At 44.4% G+C, this 19,335-nt stretch overlaps 1 protein-coding gene across 2 annotated transcripts in view; it reads left to right on the top strand.

Moving 5' to 3' along the window:
• Positions 1-1,470: 1,470 nt before the first annotated feature.
• Positions 1,471-19,335, top strand: part of WNT7B (Wnt family member 7B) — a 130,669-nt gene continuing 112,804 nt past the window's right edge. Inside the window, exon 1 of one of the 2 annotated variants that reach the window (XM_075900022.1) lies at positions 1,471-2,159. Coding sequence is in view for 1 of the 2 variants with exons in the window: in XM_006127759.4 (XP_006127821.1) it covers positions 2,089-2,159 (71 nt within the window). In the remaining variant the exon portion in view is untranslated. The remainder of the gene's footprint in view (positions 2,160-19,335) is intronic. The other variant, XM_006127759.4, reaches the window with a different exon arrangement.

Genomic DNA, 19,335 nt, shown 5'->3' with positions numbered 1-19,335 from the left:
TGTGTGTGTGTGTGTGTGTGTGTGTGTGTGTGTGTGTGTGTGTGTGTGTGTGTGTGTGTGTGTGTGTGTGTGTGTGTAATTACAACTCTGTTCTGAAAAGCTCTGACAATTACAAAACCTGGGAGAAAGGGTGGTGCAGACTGAAGGATGTTTTCCTAACAATTCTTGGTTGAAGATTTGAGGGTCTGAGCGATCAGCAGTGTGGATCAGAATACGAAAACTGTTTTACCCGCATGTGTTTTCAAAGAGGCGTCTGTGGTCACCTTTGTGAGAACAAGTACTGAAACCAGTTACAGTGAGCATGGCAGAAAATCAGTAAGGACAAGATTGCCCAAGATATTAAAAACAGCATTAAAAGAAATGATCGCAGATAAGGAAATACGTGCAAGAAGCTACCTGGGGAGGACTGGTTGCCTATAAACATTCAGGTGGTTGCTTATTAAAGAATAAAACGTGAGGCTTTCCTGGGGGAAAGACGGAATAGTTTCACTGAGCAGCAGCGAGGGATAATTGAGCTTAATCCTGGAAAAAAAACGTTAGGCTCACTCACTGTCTGACTGGTTTCTCCCTCACTCCACACGAGCTAGAGAAATATAGAAAATCAACACCACTGCACGGTTTTCTTGTTTCACTTTGCTCCATTTCTGTGGTCATTTTGTTAGCACCTTGCTGCTCATGCCTCCTCTAAAACTGATGTTCTTATACAGGGGCAGCTCTCCGAGAGTTTTAACGAGAGCTGCCAAGTGGGTGCATGAATGAAGTTACCATTGATTGTGACTCAGGGCACGAAAACCCAGAGCTTCTTAGCTAGTTAATGTTTCGGGTCACCTCGAAAACGATGTACAGTTTGGCAGCATATGCAAGCAGCGCAGACTGATGCATTTACAAAAATGCTTTATCAGTCAAAGGAAGATGGTTTACAATTAGTTCTGTGTTCACTCTCTGCTCTTGTTTACATTTGTATCGGTATGTGTGTCTCTGTTTCGCTTTGGAAAGTGCAGACAGGTTTAACATATGCGCATGTGTGTGTATGCATAGGTGTGTGTATGGATATCTTAAACACACAGCTGAGTGTGTATGTGAGTTATTTATATATGCACATGCCTACAGATACAGGCATAGAGACAAATACACATATATTACAGTATATCAGACCAGCCATTCCCACAGATTGTAAATCGAACAGATCTAAAAATTAGTGAGATTAAATAACTCGACGCCTACATAGGCTTGCGTATCAATGACTGAACATACGTTGCGAAGTATTCATCTCTATGCACCCTGAGACAAACCGAACTGGCTAACTGAAACCTCACTGCGAAACAGGGAAATGTTTAAAGGAGGAGAATGCTTTCTGGTTTTGCAAGACTGTATATAGCTACCACCCCATTCAGTGATGGGCGTGTCAGCCGGTACACACATATTCAGGTGTCTAGACACACTCTCTATTGTATAACATCTACACAGATACGGAAGAGCTGGCTTTCTCGGATATTTTTAAAACGCACGCTTCTTCCATCTGTTATGCGAAATAAATAAACAAGCAAGCCACCCTGCTCTGCGAGAGACAAATGCTTTAGTGAATGCTTTATTGCATTGCATCTGTGTGTGGAGAGATGAGATGCGGTAGATTCTGAAACACATGGGGTGGGGACAGGAGGGGAGGAGAAAGAGAGAGAGTGAAAGTGTGAGTGAAAGAGATCCTCCTCCTACCTGGAGCCACAGCTTGCAAGATACGTAGTGTCACCTGGGGAAGTCAGAACAAGTAAAAACACATTGAACTTGAGGGCGCTATAAGGTAGTTGATCAAGATTAGAGCTTGCTCATTTTCTCCCCCAGACTGTCCTGGGTTTTTGTTTTGACTTTTTGAGAAACTCTTTCTGCCCCCTTTTCCTCCCCAGTATCAGAGTCAGTTTTGGTCACCATGGTTTTAGAAAAAAAATCTTGTCTGAACGTTGTCGAGTTTTTAACACAGTTCGACCGGCTCAGTTTTTGGGTAGCCTCCGAAATGCTCTTGACTGGGATTTAATCGGCAGAGATCAGTTCTACTTTTTGTGCATTTTTATGGCTCAGTCCATTCTCTAGATCATGCACAGAAACTTTCGCAAGTGGATTTTCTACGTGTTTCTATGCTTTGGAGTCATCTATGTCAAATTAGGGTAAGTCAAGTGTTTGTGCACAGTAATGCTCTGCTTTGGGGATCAAATCTGTGGGCAAAATATAGTGCCAGAAATGTGTAACGTTTGTCTCTCCTTGCCTGTGAAGAAGGATTGAAGGTTCCCATTCATCCGCAAACAAAAAAAGGGAGAACGTGTATTTCTGTTAAGTGCTTTTTTTGTGAATCGCATCAGACCGTCCCTGCTTTAAAGGAGAGCGAAAGATAGAAGCGACAGTAACTTTCAGACTCCAGGGACCAGCCGGGCTGTGAGGAGGGATTCTTTTATTTCGTACTATTTAATCGAGTCTAAATATTATCTCTGGCACACAAGCCCCGTCCCTCAGAAATCTGACGGAGCGAGCCCAGCTCCTGTGATGAGACAATAGAGTTTAAATAGTCGACAGAAAAGGAGGAGGGGGAGAGGAGGAATCCCTGGTCTGAACCTGCTCGCGGGGAATTTTTTTTAAATGCAGGCCTAGACACCATTTGCCTTTCTATCCATCACCCGGACGTGTTGAAATTAACTTGACAACTGGTCCGTCTACCTCCCTGATAAAACAACCCCGGCCCACCCCAGAAACGAAGAGCAGCCGCGCAGCTGATTGACTCTGCAGCCCCGCCAGGCCACGTTTCAGCTGGGCGACTGGGAAGCCAAATCTGCGCTTTGTTGTTTGACCACAGCGATCTAGATCGCTATGTTATTTGAGTTGCCAAGTTTCCCTCGCTCGCTCTCGCTCACCTGGAGAGCCTTATGAATATCGCTCTCGCAGGAGGCTGACTTGAGTTGTATTTCCACATTCCTGAGTCCCAGCCGAGTTCCTACCTGTCGAGCTGCAGCCTCTTAAAAGAGCCTGCCTTAGCATAGCTGCGGGATTTTTTTTTAAGTGATCAAGAATGCATAAGGTGAGTTGTAATCTGAAAATTCTTGCTTCTCGGCTTGAAATCAATGGCGGTGGGGGGGGGAGAGAGCTGGGAGGCGCTGCTGCTGCAATTATATTAAATTGAGGATAATTACACTCAGCGCAGGCAGAAACACTCAGCCATACGTCGCTCCACACGCGGTGCAGAGTGCCTACTGGTAATAGACGAGCGATGAGCTCCCAGCCCCGTCCGCCTCTAGCCAAGCCAGGATGTGAGCGAGCTTTGGAGCACACGCTGCCTCAGGTAGCCCTCGCCCTCCTCTTCCTTTGAGAGTGACTTTTTAAACAGGGCCACAACACCCAACATGCTACTGAGCAGCGCGCCCTGCAAGCGGCGCAGCTCCAGAAAGTGGTGCAGTCCCTTGCAGGGCAGAGACCAGAAGTCCCAGCCCGAGGTAGATGGTAAGGGGGGAACGTAACCAAGTGAACCGAAAAGCAGCGGGTTAAGTTCACACAAGGATCAGCTCCAAAAACCAGTTTGCTGAGGGGAAAATCATTAGTCCAGGTACCGCTGACTTACTCTCTTCCATCACCCAGCTGGCCACCTCCCGCTGGAAGGAATCGGATGGCTACAGCAGGTAACTGGCAGTAGGAGAGGATGCCCTTTAATGACAGTGAAAGAGGAAAGTCAAGAGAGGTGGCCCACTGGACCGGCTTTCCGGGGTGGTTCCCGCATGTGGCTTAGTGGTCAGAAGCTAGTTTTTGCCAAGGTCGCCATCATCAATAGCTCCGCTATTCACAGGTGTCTGTTTCACCAGACTCATGTGCTGTCTTTACTGAAATGCATCATAAGAACATAAGAAGGGCCACACTGGGTCAGACCAAAGATCCATCCAGCCCAGTATCCTGTCTTCCCACAGTGGCCAATGCCAGATGCCCCAGATGGAGTGAACAGAACAGGGAATCATCAAGTAATCCCTCTCCTCTGACAGAGGCTAGGACACTATTCCAACCCATCCTGGCTAATAGCCATTGATGGACCTAACATGAATTTAGCTAGTTCTTTTCTGAACCCTGTTAAAGTCCTGGTCTTCACAACATCATGTGGCAAGAAGTTCCACAGGTTGACTGTGCGCTGCATGAAGGGGAAAAACATTGTATTTTGTTTTCAGCCTGCTATCTATGAATTTCATTTGGCGACCCCGAGCTCTCCAGGAACGTGCAGGAAGCAAGGTACAGAACTCCAGTAGCTGCATATGGCAGGGCTCGGAAAACACATGTAAGACTGCCCGTTAGTAGTGCATTGCAGAGAGAGACAAGTAGCTGGGACAATATAATCTTATATTGGACCAGCTTCTGTTAGTGGAAGGTCCAAGCTGTTGAGAGAGAGAGACAAAGCTTTTCTTCAGGTCTGGGAAAGGAAGCGGCGTGTTCCTTAATAAGTGAAGAGGCGAAGCCCCACTCAACAATAAGAAAACATTGAAAGTAACAAGAAGTTGAAAGAGTTATAACTAGACACACTGGCACGACAACAACGGAACGAGGCAGAACTGGAGTGGCTGGCTATCTTTCATGTACTTTCACGTTGCTAAGTCGTGCCTTGGCGAAACAGTCCCTCGTCTTTAACAGAATTTTTCTGCATTGGCCTATATGCACATGGAGGGGGCGGAATTAGCTGGTACTAATATTTCCCAAGGGTGTCTGCTTGGATATATTTTAGATTTCCCGATTAATACAGTTGCAGTTTTTTTTTATTAGAGAGTGTCATATTTTGTCATCATATAATAATAGTGCTAACTTCTATCATCCTAGAAGTTTAGAATTACAAGTGAGGAACGAATCTGACCTACACCTGTATCCAGGTTAGATACTACAACGATAAGAACACTGTACATGCCTAACTCGCTAAAGAAAGATCTCTCATGGCGAAACAGACATATAGTGTACAGTACAGGGCAATGACTCTGTTAGCCTAGACGCCCTTGCAGAGTAGCTTTATAATGTGAAGTGAGCAGAAGATTTGAGAACACGGTGAAGTTTGGGGGGCAGGTTTCTTTGCTGTTAGAGATGAAACATGCAACTCTAAAAAAGAATTCAGAACAAAACCCAACGGACATTGATGAATTGTCTCTATAACTAAGAGCGAGTGTGTAGCAAGCACTGTAAAAGCAACTCCATCTGATCTTTCACCATTCCTTGAAGGGGATGATGATACTTCACTTTCCCTGAACAATAGCAGAGAAATTTGCTCCGAGATACTGGGCTGCTTCGAGGCTAGACATGTGGGATGCAATTATTTCCTCTTTCATCAAGCACTGGAACTACCATTTTGTTGAAACTATATCCCTTGGCTGTAATGATACCTTTTTGGAGTCAGGCTTTTGCACAAAAAGGAAAGTCTGGGTTGATAAAGTAGAAGTCTGCCTTCCAGGGCTTTTGGTTTAATGCGCAGTATGAATACCAGTGTTGTTTTAGCAGCATAGCAAAGAGTTTATATTTTGCAATTATTTTATTTGCCATGGGGGAAAAAATACTAACACCTTAATAAAGTGTTGCAAAATCCCCAGTTAAATAATGGATGTTGGCAAACTCAAGTTTCAGAGAGGAAGCATCAAATACACATCTGCTTGCCCAATGATAAATCTGGACATTGGCTGTTGGCGCGTTTGATTTAACAAAGAAACTGGCATTTGTCTTTAGAAGTGGCAGCAATCCTGACTCAGGCAAAATTTCCACTGACTTCCATTTTCATTCTGTGACTTGACAGTGAGTATTGCTAGTGACAGGGACCGGGTCAAGCATTATTTAATATTAAGACCAATAATGAGTCTTGTTCTTAAAGATTTCTCCAATTATTTAACACAGAAAATCAGAGTATAGGCGATTTATGGAAAAATCCCATTTTAAACAATATTGCATTGTTATGTCATGGACTTTGCATGCAGCACTGGAGATTAAAAAAAAAGAACCAACTTTTTACCCTCATTCGAGATTCAAAAGCCAAAATTTAAAAGAGAGAGAGAGAGAGAGAGAGAGAGAGAGAGAGACCATCCCCTTTAACTGTGGCAGATTAAAACGACCCATTATAAAGCAAATATTTTCTTTAGATTTCAACCAGAATAAAGTCCATTCATCTGAAGAAGCTAGTTGTACCCACGAAAGCTCATACGCCATCTACATGTTTTGTTAGTCTTTAAGATGCTGCTAGGCTCTTCGCTATTTTTTTAAAAGATATTAACGTCAGGTGCATTGCAAATAAGTATCGCAGGCAAAGTTGCACAAGGACAGGCACTGCTAGGGAACCATGCACATTAAAAACAACAGCTGTGCAACAGCTGCAAATGAAGAGGTAAGGTCGGAGAATAACGGATACAAGCTGTGTACAGGTGAGGTCCGTTGATGGAGCTCCAGGCTCAGTGGAAACCAGGGCTATCAATAGGATGCTTCTTTTCGTTGTCTTCTCTCGCGGAGAAGAGGTAAGGACCATATTTAAGCAGGAACAAACCAAAAATCAGGGTAGCCTGGGGCAGGGGGCGCGAGGGAAAAAAAGGTCGAGATCCATTTAACCATTAGATCACAGTAGAGCCATTTAATCCCCTTGGATACATTCTGGGAAGCCAGTTCCGCAGGAGAGATGGTTCACCAGAATACAGCATGAACCCACCATGTGCTGCTGGCTTACCCTAGAAACGGCAACAGGGCACAGCCAGCCTGCCGTGGCTTTGTCAGCTTTACATGTGGCACCCTTGCCAGGACAGCATCAGCTAGGCTAGTAAGCTGAGGCATGTGTGTGAAAAGGCTGCAAGACATTCCTTCTTTCATTCTTAGCGCGGGCGATCAATAGGAAGGAGAATGAACTGATGAGCAGAAACCGAATAGTTATTGTTGAGAAGGTATTTTGCTATCGGGGCAGTAGACGGAAAACGACAACGAAACCGCGCCTGCTTTGGAGGTGCGCTTCTAAACTTCGTTACTCTTGGGCATACACAAGGTCTGTGGGCCAGATCCTGCAGTCAGTGGGATTGTGGGCTGAGGGTGCCGTCCCGGAACGAGAGAAATGAATTCTTGCATACTTCTTCCCCTGATGAACTAATCTATAAAACAATAATGATGGGGTAGCAAAGGACACACCCTGTAGGCTCTGGAGGGAAAAAAACCCTCTAGCTGATTGTCCTTCTCCTGCGCTTTATCACTGCTCAGGGAATTGATCACACCTCGCATTCTGTTTGTAAGTACAATAAATAAGATGCTTCCTCTTCTACAGAAACCAGGTGGTGGGGGTATTTGGGATTTGCATCTTATTTATTGGAACGTGGACTTAGCTGTAAATGAAAACGAACCGCATCTCTACTCTGGAAAGCCTATAAAGTGAGCCAGAATAACTGAGTTTGGCACGATAACTAATTTAAAGTGAAAAGAACATTAAAATACAGATTTTAAACTGCATAAGAAATATTCAAATTTAAGTAAGAGCATTCAAACAATCTCGGGGCTAGTCCAAGCAGCAGTTCCAAAAGGGGTCCAAATACCGGATAGCTAGTCAACTTTAACCATAGTTTAACTTCTCGAGTTTCAAGAAGAATCTCAGTGGAAATTTCAAAATAGTCCCCGGGATTTAGACCCATTGATTTTACGTGAGAAGCCCCGGGTCTAAATCCTGTAGACTATTCCATTTGTACTGAAATTTCCATTGAGATTCTTTATTTTTGTTCTTGACACTGACAGGCTATACCTTCCTGCCAAATAAACAACTGCTAATTCTAGCCAAGTCATTTGCTATGCCCCATACTCCTTTGCGAGATACACGAAACGAATATTCGCCGGAATAAATCAATTCTTTGTCTTGCAAACATACTTCAAAAGTTTTTTTCAGATTTGGATGTACACTTAGTCTGCCAGATTTGCCCATTTTTCACTCAGTTTTGTTATAAGAGAGAAATTGAAGCTCGGAAGAGACAGATAAAAGAGAGGGAAAATAGTTTATTTACTATCTACCCTCTGTCAGATTCATTTTATAGGACGGGGATGGTAACCATTTCATTGATCTTCTGACTCTGGTATGTCTAAAACACATTTGTGGGAGAACCGGTACGTGCTCAAAATGTCATATTTGGGGTTACAGATAACACAATCGTATAAATTATAGTATCATTTTATTAAAAGGAGAGTATTCGGCTTTAAAACACAATAGGAGCAAATCCATCTCTCTGTCTCTGTCTCTGTCTCTGTTTCTGTCTCTCACACACACGAAGATTATGGAATTTAATTCCATGTATATCTTCGTTTTACCATTTCGTAGTACAATATTAGTCCAAAAGAATAAATTGCATGACCTTGTTTTGTAGAGAGTTAATCTATCCATGTGTTGTAAATTAACTCTCTAGATAATACCGGTCCCAATTCTACAGTTATAGATGGGTACGTTCTAGGTTAAATGTTACCACTTTGTTAAGAGGTTTCACAGTGCCAAGTGGGAAAAGTATACTGTTGAAACATAGATCATCTGACTCGGAAAACATTTAAAATGTATCTGAATGGTCAATTTGTACAAGGATGCTAGAAATAAAATTATAAAATTGTTAAACTCTTCTGATTTACTTTTATCATAGTTACCCGTAATGAAATAATTCCTTGCATACATATAAATATGCATATGAGAGTGTCATCCTTCCGCTACAAAGAAATGACAACTTTAGAGGATCTAAATTCAACTTCAAACGATTTAAAGCGTTCCCCATTACGTCTTAAGATCCATATGTTTCAAGAGAATGTTAATTACACTCACAGACGATACTGAACTTGTAGAAGAAAGTGACTAAATAAAACAAAAATAAAATAAGTAATGATTCTTATTTAAGCAGGGAAAACGTAAATATTTTGGATTCATTCTGTTACTTTAACTTCATTTGGAAAAGTCTTTTATGGCATAAAAACACCTACAGCTATTTAGCTACCTGGGTAAGAAATGCTTTCACGATATTTGGAACACTCACACTTAAGAAGACACGTGCAATTATTTGGGCACTAACATGGGAAATCACATCCTTTACATGTGAACTAAAGGAAACGTTAAAGATGAGCGATCGGATGTATTTCCACTGCATTTATGTTCAATTACCTGTTGTCCATATTTCTCTCCCGACGCTCTCTTTCAAATTCTAATTCTTGGAATCTAAAGTGTTTTTTTCCCCTTACCCCACAGTTATCTTTAACAAAAACAGTGCCCGATGATTTTCCTAAATAAGGGAAACGCCCAGCAGCAAAAAAAGAGTGAATATTCGCCACAGACTTTTCACTGACATATTAGTTACAGACTGACTTTGCAATATGTTCAGAAACACTACAGGTGTAAATATTATTTGTTTATTACCTAGCGCTATGCAAACATAATGTAGTACACAGCGGAAACACTGAGAAAGCACATAGCTTGCCCCAAACAATACAGGAAAAAGCAACTAACTACTCCTCACACTTCCATCTTCTGAGGAAGAAAATATTATTCTACGTGAAATGTGAGGTGCATGTGTGTGTGTGAAGATGTCTCCAGAATCGCTCACAGACACTATGCATGTTGGCAATAGACTGCACCCCCCAATATATCCCCACCACCACCACCCCAACTTCAATCCAGTAAAAAACTAGGATTCAAATGATTCAGGCGACTATATAAACAGTTGTATAGAACCCTTTGAAATAATGTTTAATGTTCAACGGGGGGGGGGGTGTTATAATAACAGATTCTTCCCCTCCACCAGCTTCCCCCGCCACAGTTTCAGGTGCATGGGGGCAGCCTTCTATGATAAAACAATGTATTCAGGCTAATTTTTGAGTGTGTAACTGTCCAGTCCCTTCGGAATCCTCTACACTTTGGGTCTCAGGCAGTGCCGGCAGCTAGAATGCGGAGCTTTGGCTAGATCAGTGTCTTTCCATTGTCATCCTCCCCTTTAACAAAAAAAAAAGGAGGCGGATTGCAGTGACTGACTGCCCAATGGCAGCGTGGAGTCTCAGGAGAGTTAGAGAGGAGAGAGAGAGAGGCACTTTCTGCCATCCAAATCCCTTAAACCATCATCATTCCAACAAGAGAACCCGCTCTCTAACAGCTTCCAACCACTGAGACATGACAGGCAGCATTCCAGAGCCAGAGGCAGCAGCAGCAGCAACAGCAACATATACGCTGCACAGGGAGCAGCATTAGCACCAAGGGAAAACTAGGCACAACAATTCAACCCAAACAAACAAACAAACAAGCCCCCCCACGCCCAAGGGACTGGATGCCAACTCAGATTTCCAGCAAAAAAAGGCCACAGCTGACACCAAAACGGGTGGGAAATAACGGTTTGGGGGGCCAGAAAGGAATAACCAAGGAAGCGAACGCCAAGAGTATAAACGGGATTCAGCCATGCTCCTTTTTTCATCTCGCAGTGTTTTACTCTCAGTGTATTACCCTCAGATTTTCCTCATCCTTACCAGTGGGAGTTACCTGTAAGTGATCCAGATTTTTTTTTCATACTCTTTAAAATGACCCCGGTAGCTACCTCGGGGCAGTTTGACAGGAGGGAGCTGGGATACAGAGCATTGTGGCGGTTCTGTGAAATGTGTGATGATGCTGATGTTGTAAATCGGTCGGGGGGGGCGTGCGCAGCAAGGTGGCTGTAGACACGGGTTGATCATTTCTCCCCAGCGAGGGGATGCGGCTTTAGCTGAGACCCAGCAGAGCACCTAACCCCCCCCCCCCCCCATCCCCGCTTATTCTGCCTCCGCGTGTTTTACGTTACCGTGGGAAGGTGACATTTTATCACCCATCGGATGATGGGCAAACACACCTGATCTCCCAGGAGGCAAGGCCCTGGGGTACAGCTTTTCCCAGAGGCATTGCACAGCCCTCCGGGAAGGTAATATTTATGTATGTTCATCTAATCTATCTAGCTATCTATCGAGACAGACAGACAGACAGACATGTCCGGGACATCTGTATAGACTAAAGCAGGAGTCACCAAAAATTTTTTTTTTGGGGGGGGGATTTAGGTTGGGCAAATGCACCCTTCGGTACGTTGCTACAACTGGAGACTTTTTTTTTTCCAAATGACTTCTCGCTGATCGGACTTAGGAGTTAGAACTGGCTCCAGCATCTTTCTCGTGGCCGGGGAAAGGGGGGAGGGGAAGGGTGTGTGGGATTGGCATTAGTTTGGGTCTTTAAATAAAACCCCTATAATCACATACGTGCTTTCTTGGCTGGCTCCACGTTAACTCTGGAGTGAGTGCCGGCTCGGGTGTTGCTAGAGGTCTCCAGTCAGGTTGGCTGGCTGTGCCTAGTGTTAGAGCGACAGGTGTTTCCGACTGGCAAAACCAAGCGCAGGACCTCGTGGCTTTCCTGTCCGCGGGAGAGTCAGTCCGCAGGTGGCTCACACGTGGAAGGGGCTGGACACGAATTGCGCCCTGGATGAGGGCAAAGACTGTCAGGTGCCTGATCTGTCAAGGGCCACCTGAGAGCTGACCAAGTGTAATGCGGAGAACAGGAGTAGCCGAGGCCAGGTTTAGGGGCCGATCTTCCTACATTCCCTGCGCCCCCTAAACTCCTCTGACTGCACTGAAGGTTGGCACGTCGGGGGCAAAGACTGTTAGATCGGGCCCGTGGATGGGTGGGGGACATGAAAGACGACGTAGGCGCGTTTCACTAGGCAGCTGCCAGGGTTACCTGGCTCCGTGGTTCAGGGAGGCTGCGGGGTTTGCCAAAGCCGTTACCAAATCCGCTCAAGAGATACCTTCAACCCACACCTTCGCCTAATAAGGAAAACCTGGTTTAGGACTGCTGTTTCACGCTTACTTCAACTGTACGGGGGTCCCCACCAATGTCTAGTTTTTATGATGACACGAGTATAGATTTTAACGCTTGCCTTTTGCATTGTGTGTACATATATCACTGTAATATGTTTGCCCTCGTTCTAGTTACACACACGTAACCACCCCCCAAAATACCTCTTGTAGCCCATGAAAAAACCCATAACCCACCCCCACGCAAGGGAAGAAAGCATAAACACCCCCATCAAAAGAAACTAAACATGTCCGTTTCTGCACTCTTAATTTTTAATGAAATGCATATGCCTTGGCTTCTGATTTTTACAGACGCTTGATTTATGGACCTATGTTCGGTTTAATTTAGTTGGATACTATTGATTAAACCAAATAGCGTAAAAGCGCTCTGTTTTCCCTATGCTGGGCATGTCTACGAGCAGGCAACCATTTGCTTATATAAAACCCAGCATTGGTTTCTCTTCTAGAAGGTCAAAAGTTATAATAAATAAATAAAAAAACCCTTTTAATATGAGCGTAGCCAGATTTTCTCAAAACCGTAGGAAATTACTAGCCTACAAAGTTTTCCTTCTATAAATAGTTCACATCTTGAAACAAAAGTTTTCAACCACACACCAGATGCTGGGATGCTGGCGGTTTCCCTTGCTGTGTGACATAATTATAAGGTCCGAATGCAAACGCTATAGAAGTATAATAATAATACTAAGGCAACTGCGGAGGGGGAATACAAGGCAAGCAAGGCAGGCTTTATTTAGAGCTCGAAGAGCTTCTGAGCGCTCATCTGTGACCATGAGAATTTGCTGGGGCAAAATAATGCCCTGTCCCTACCCTGTGCCCGTCCGTCCCCAGTTCAGCTGATCCGCCGCCTACCGTGGACTCGCTGAGGGCAGAGCGAGAGCGGGGCGGTGGCCCCTATTGCAGTCAGAAAGGGACAGGATCAGGAGGTGACCCACAGCGCAGCAAAGGCGAAATCAACTCGCTGGAGAAGCGCACAGGAGCCCTCCAGCCCTGCGATGTGGGGAGAACGCTGCGCGTTCCGCGCGGGGCTGCTCCAGCAAGTCGCACCTCGGCTGGCGAGCAGGCAGGTTTCGCCTCTCTCCTCGCCCCCTCTCCTCCCAGCACGCCGGCCTGAGCGAGCCCGGCCCGTTGGGTAGGCCGCAGAGAGCCGGGTTTGCGCAGCTCAACTTCTCCTCCCCGATCCAGGGTGAGAAATGAGGCGACCCAGACGCACTGTGAGCCCTTGCGTGGGGTTTTTTTTTGGACAGTTAAAATAGAGGTTAGTTGAGTGCCCGCTGGATCTGTGTTGTTTATCTTGTGGACAAACGTACGCCTCTGGTTTCCTAATGATAGCGTGTGGAGATTAAAGCGCGGTAGAGGCTCCTCTGAGCATTAGCCACGGGGGGCTCTTCCCGTTTGCATTTGCGTAGGAGGCCGCTTCCCCTGTTGCTAGAATCAGCTGGACATTCCCCCCACGGATACTTGGAGGCTACTCCGGTGCCCACAAGACTATGGCCGTTGTAACAGCTTCTAGTTCTAAGAGAACGGAAGGGTTCAAAGCTCTGCCTTCAAGGGTGTATGCCTGTTCCTAAGTGAAGCAAAATGCAGGACAATGTAGCACTTTAAAGACTAACAAGATGGTTTATTAGATGATGAGCTTTCGTGGGCCAGACCCACTTCCTCAGAAAGCTCATCATCTAATAAACCATCTTGTTAGTCTTTAAAGTGCTACATTGTCCTGCATTTTGCTTCAACTACCCCAGACTAACACGGCTACATTTCTATCACTGTTCCTAAGTGGGCACCGCGTTTCTGTCTCCAAAAGCACACACCATACAAGCAAACACACGCCGAGAACCAGTACTGTGTTACCGAAGTGATCTAGTGCACTGTAGGCTCGGAGATTGGGGTTCAGTGGTTAGCTGAGCAGAAAGTAGGTTACAATTAGTTAGACCAACTTTTTTTTTTATCAAGTACCCCCTTTAAAAATTATAACTACCCCCAGTATCTACAGTTTTCAGAGACACACAAACTTTTTTTCTACCATTGCAACACATGTTTAAACAACTTAATGGTAGCCGGGCGGGTGATGAAATTTTTGGGTGTAAAAAGTACAAAAATAATTAAATGCTGTAAAACTTAAAACAAAAATTCAGTTTTCTCCAAATTTCAGTTGCGATGACATACTACTCCTCCAGTCTTCTCTCAAGTACCCTTAAAGGTACTTGTACCATTGGTTGAGAAACACTGAGTTAGACCCACAGCTGGTTTGAAAAGGGGCACCTTATCAAATCCATCTGTATTTGGGGAATATGCTCTATAGCAAAGTTGCTGTGACTATTTTGGTGTGCATGCCCGGTAATAATTAGGACAACTGCACTTCTGCAGACCTGCATGACCAGAAACAATTAGCTCATGGTTTTTTTAAAAAAGAGACATGATACATAAAACTAAGTTGATGATACTAGGGCAATCAGTGCATTTTCATGTGGTAGTCAGGTTTTGGAACAATTCTGATCAAATTAAAAATGTAAAATAAAAACAGGTTCTTAATGATATCAATCCAATTAGTGTAACTGTCCTAGAGACAAGATCAAACAGAATACAAGATGGTGTCACCTTTTCCTACAATGGGGATATACATAATTTCTTGGTAGTATCTTCTATAATAAGAATAGCTATATTCTAATGTTTGGAGGTGACATTTGTCATTTTTTTTCACTTTTCACCATCTGTATAACAAGGTGAATGCATTGATTGGGGACTTTATTTTCACAGCGTGTGGTGAACATCAGGTTATGTATTAGTATGCAAGGAGAGTTTGGACAGTTGGACCTATTTGACAAGAGCTGACATATAGAGTAACAGCACAAGCCTTCATGCTGACTGTACATTAAAAACAGCAAGGAGAAACATCTACATTAGAAAGCAGCACACACTGCTGCCTGCTTCCATAGTGTAGAGAGAGAACACTGAGATTTGTAGGGGCTTGGGACCAAAGCTGAAAGCCAAAGCTTGAAGGCTTTAAGTTTCAACTCTTGATGGCAGGGCTAGGTTACTGGCCCTCTGCTGGGGTAGAAGCCTTTGGGCTTTAATTTTAACTACCTCAGCCCTCTCTTCTCCTCCCCCGGACCTGTGGTGGTGATGTGGGTGAGGCATTAGCCCCCGTGCCTGTGGTCACACAGGAATTTTATTGTCAGAAGATAGTCATGATGGCATGAATTTTGAGATCCCCTGAGTTAGTCGATGTTCCTGATGGTCTTACTTTTGATACCCTAAAAGTTCATAATTCCACATCCTCTACTACTGGGGTCACCCCACACCCCACTAAGGGCATTTCTTGGTTTTTCATGTGGCAATAGGAGAATAATAATTCCAAACCCTTAAAGATTGAGGTTGTTGGTCACTAATGATTTTCATCTGCTTTGTATAACTTTGTAGGGAGATGCAGAAACAGCATGGTACATTAGACAGGGTACTAGATTTGGATTTATTCCTGGCTCAGTCACTGAGATGCTGTGTGAATGTGGACAAGTTACTTCCTCTGTTTTTTCCCATGTTCATACATTGTCTAGCTACTGCATGCTCTTTGCGGCAGGAGGGGTTATTTTTACTGGTGTTTGCCAAGTGCCTAGTGCAAGTGGGTCCTGATAGTTGTCAAGATCTCTCTCTACACTATTGTAATACAAATGATAAATAATTAGAGGTTTTTGAACGAGCTTCCACACTGCTTGGTTGTTGTGGGGTATGTTGTCTCATAGCCAGAGGGGAAATACACAGGTAGAAAAAAGTGAACTGTTGGTAGCATGGGCTACAGTGAATACTTTCTTATGAGAGAGATGACTAAAGAAGCCTTGCATTGTCCCTGTTTGGTTTACTGGATTGTTACCACACCTTACAGCTGGCTGTCACATAAAGAGATGAAGTCTAATTTCAGCAACGGTGAACAGTCAACTGCTCCAGATGAAAGCCATGGAAGTTGTGGGTTCTTAGCACACATGAAAATGAGCTCCCTGTTTCTTTTAGAAGTAGGCCAAAATTAAACACCTTGCTGCTTTGATGAGGTTTGGATTTAGATTGTAAATTAATGACTGGCCCTTCTGGTCAATCTAGACCCAACCCCCCAAATTCCTGGAACTTCAGGGAAATGCAATTATGGAAACAGAGTTTTTACTTTTAATATATACCTAACAGAACAGACACAGTAGATAATTGAGTCAAGTATTAAATAATTAAGAAAAGGGAGTGGCTACATTCATTGTTCATTATCTAGCATGCTCAATACAAGCACCCTCCCATACATGCTGTATTACCTACTGGCCAGAGTCAATGCAATCACCCTTCTCAGGAGAACCATGCAGCCTAGTGGCCAGAGTCAGGGAAATGAGCTGCTACCAGGTATGTGTGGCTGGAGTAAGAGGACCTGGGCCTTCCCATTCCACTGGATCCCAGCCCTGGCAGGGGCTAGTGTACAGGCCCTGAGTCAGCAGGGAATCTGCATGAAACATGCTGACTCAAGGTCCACTGTCAGATTTCCCTGGTTACTTCCTACCATTTTCCCCAAACGTTTAATCCAGCCTGCAGCCCTCCCTGCTGTGCCCCCGCCCCCACGTCTAGAGAGAACTGCCAGCTGCTCAATATGGCTGGCGGGGTCCCCCTGCGTGCTGCATGCCCCTGGTAGGTGGGGGCCAAGAGATTTCCCATGCTCCCCATCCCTGTGGGGGAGGCACGCAAAGTATCCTCTGCCCCCTTCTGTGTCGGTCCCAGCCCTTCCCCCTGATGCCCTGTCCTTTCCTGGGGCAGAGCTGACCTGGGAACCACTACCAAAATTGGTGAAGTGGCCTTCCGCTACAAAAAGTATTGTCCACTCCTGGCCTAGAATGATATGGGCTGCTCCCTTGGATATTGAGCATGCTCAGTAGCGGTGAAGGGGCGTGATTTCTCTGCCCAGACTGTGGAGTTAACCCCTTCCTGTCCAGTGTGGGGCTAGTATACCTTGCCACATCACCTGAAAGCTATCATCTTGTAAAATCCCTGTGAAGACAGGGAACTGGTGAGTTCTAGCATGATGCAGCTAGGCAAGGTCAACATTGTGGCCTTCCCCTTGGTCGGTCTCACCAACCTAGTTCATGCTTATGCATTACAGAGCCTGGACTCTACTAGGATTTACAAGGAACTAACTAAACTGCACACATTATCATATTGTAAAAGCACACCTAACTGTGGCAGTGAAGACATGGCCTCAATTGCAGTGCTATGCAGCTTATCTTGGAATCAGTCTTAACTAATAGAACAGACAATCTGTAACCAGCTACCAACTGCACTTTTGATATTCATTTTATTTCCAGCCAATGACAGATTTAAATGGAAGCTGAGGTCTCACATTGGGTAAAATTTACCCACTGCAAAAGTCCAGCAGAATCACACTTAAGCATTATGGCTGATGCTTATGTATTGTATTGACCTAACATTCCTACAGACCAGATCTTCAAAGGTGTTTGGGTACCCAGCTCCCCTTGAAAGCAATGAGAGTCAGGTGCTTCCATTCCGTTAAGGATTTGGGACTAAGTAACCAGTAAAAGGGCATCACGTGGGATTTCAAGAGTGTAACTGAGGCCAGACGTTAGTCTCATAAATTTTAAATATGACATAAGAACTGACCCTGGTAAAGTGATAGCATGTCCAGTGGTGATGGTTATTGTGCTTCTAAATATTTCAGTCTATTACGAGAAATGTTCCGCTGCCATTAAAATGCATTTCAGTGTTGCATGGACTTCTGCCACAAAACTGCATGTGCCTTTAAGTCAGGAGCGGGGCTTGCCTGGTTCTGGCTCAGGGCTTCTCCCCACCAACAGCAGGGAACCAGTGTTATTGCTTAAGCCCTGTGTCTCTCCATCCACCCAGATCCTGCACTCCTATTTCGCTCTTGCACCCTCCTTCCTGCCCAAACCCCACACCCCAAATCTGCTTACTGACAGCCAGCTCCCACACACTGAGCCCCTCATTTTGGCCCACCTGAGAGCCTTGGGGGGGGGGGAGCACAAAACGTACTAGACTGCCCCCTCCCCTCAGCTCTGGTGTGTGAGGGGAATGTCTTTATGCTTCCCAGAGGTTTTTTTTTTTTTTTTTTGCCTCTTACTTGTGTGTGGCCGCTGACTGATTTTTCTGTGAGTCAGTAACCCCCAACCCTAAAAACGTTCCCCTCCCCTGCTTTAAGGAGTGTTTTGTGGTTTGATCCCCTGCAAAGGTTATGGGAAATGTTGATGTCCTGCTGATCCATTCCTGGTCTGAACAACAAAACCCTTCAGGAAATATTCAGGGAGGTCTTTTGTCACATCACAATAAACCTGGGTACAACTATGGTATATACTCACATTGTATCATCTAATATCAAGGGCCTAATTCTGATCCCACCTAGAGCCTGATCCAAGTCCCAATGAAGTGAAACAGGACTGATGTTGGTGAGGGTCAGCCGGGTTTCCATCCTGCAAGTGAGAGACCAATCAGAACCAATATCAACCTCAAACTTGCTCTTCTAGTAGTCCAGGATAGCCTTGACTCAGGCTACCATATTATGGACTAGGAATATAGCAACAATGCAGTATTTATAGAAAGCTATTCCTCCATGTCAGACTAAATCTCAAATCAGTTTTTGGGCTATTGAACTGATCATTGTGACTTCTGGAGCCAGGAGGAGATGACATGAATATGACACATTTTTAAGGGGGAAAAGACACAGCATTTATTCTTGATGTGCAAGTCATTGTGGGGCAGTCCAGCCGTCCCATCTGGAAGTAAGCACAAGTCATAAAAGGTATAACTACTACTTGTCTGCAAATAAGGCATGGAAAACTAATTGAGGTGTATTTCATTTATAATTACTTAAACATTACAGGCCTGGAACTGGCTATTAGATCCTCTTGCCTAGCTGAGGTAAGACATCATTATACCTTGCTACTAATATTGGTGTCTTTCATTCAACGATCTCAAATGAATTAATCCTTCCAATATTCATGTGAATGTGGCAAGGATCATTTCAGCCATCACTTGGGTGGAGTGCAACAGCTGATTAATAGCACACACCACCACTGTACATGCACTTCACACCAGAACTGAAGAGGATGACTACCCCCTGTTAGAAAGGAAGGAAGAAATTAGGAAGCCCAAATACAATGCCCTATGCTGGAATCTGGTGAGGCTGATGAGCTTAACACCACCTAAAGATACAACTTTACCCAACTGGTTAAATCCTAGCCTAGGAATGAACAAGTTCTGAGTTCTAATTCTGACACAGACATTGAATAACTCTAGCCCAAGACAATTTCATTTAAATTTACCTTAGTTTTCCTCAGTTGTAACATGGAGGTAACACTTACTAGGGCATTTTGAGAACTAACATTTGCACAGTGTTTTGAAACGGTAAAGTACAATATTACTGTTAAGTCGTTACTTTTAATAAGATATCTGAGGAATCATTAATGACCGAAAGGGGTTGGGTCTTCACTTCAA

This window comes from Pelodiscus sinensis, chromosome 1 (genome assembly GCF_049634645.1).
Source record: "Pelodiscus sinensis isolate JC-2024 chromosome 1, ASM4963464v1, whole genome shotgun sequence".
NCBI lineage: Eukaryota > Metazoa > Chordata > Testudines > Trionychidae > Pelodiscus > Pelodiscus sinensis.
This window is presented reverse-complemented; position numbering and strand designations above follow the sequence as displayed.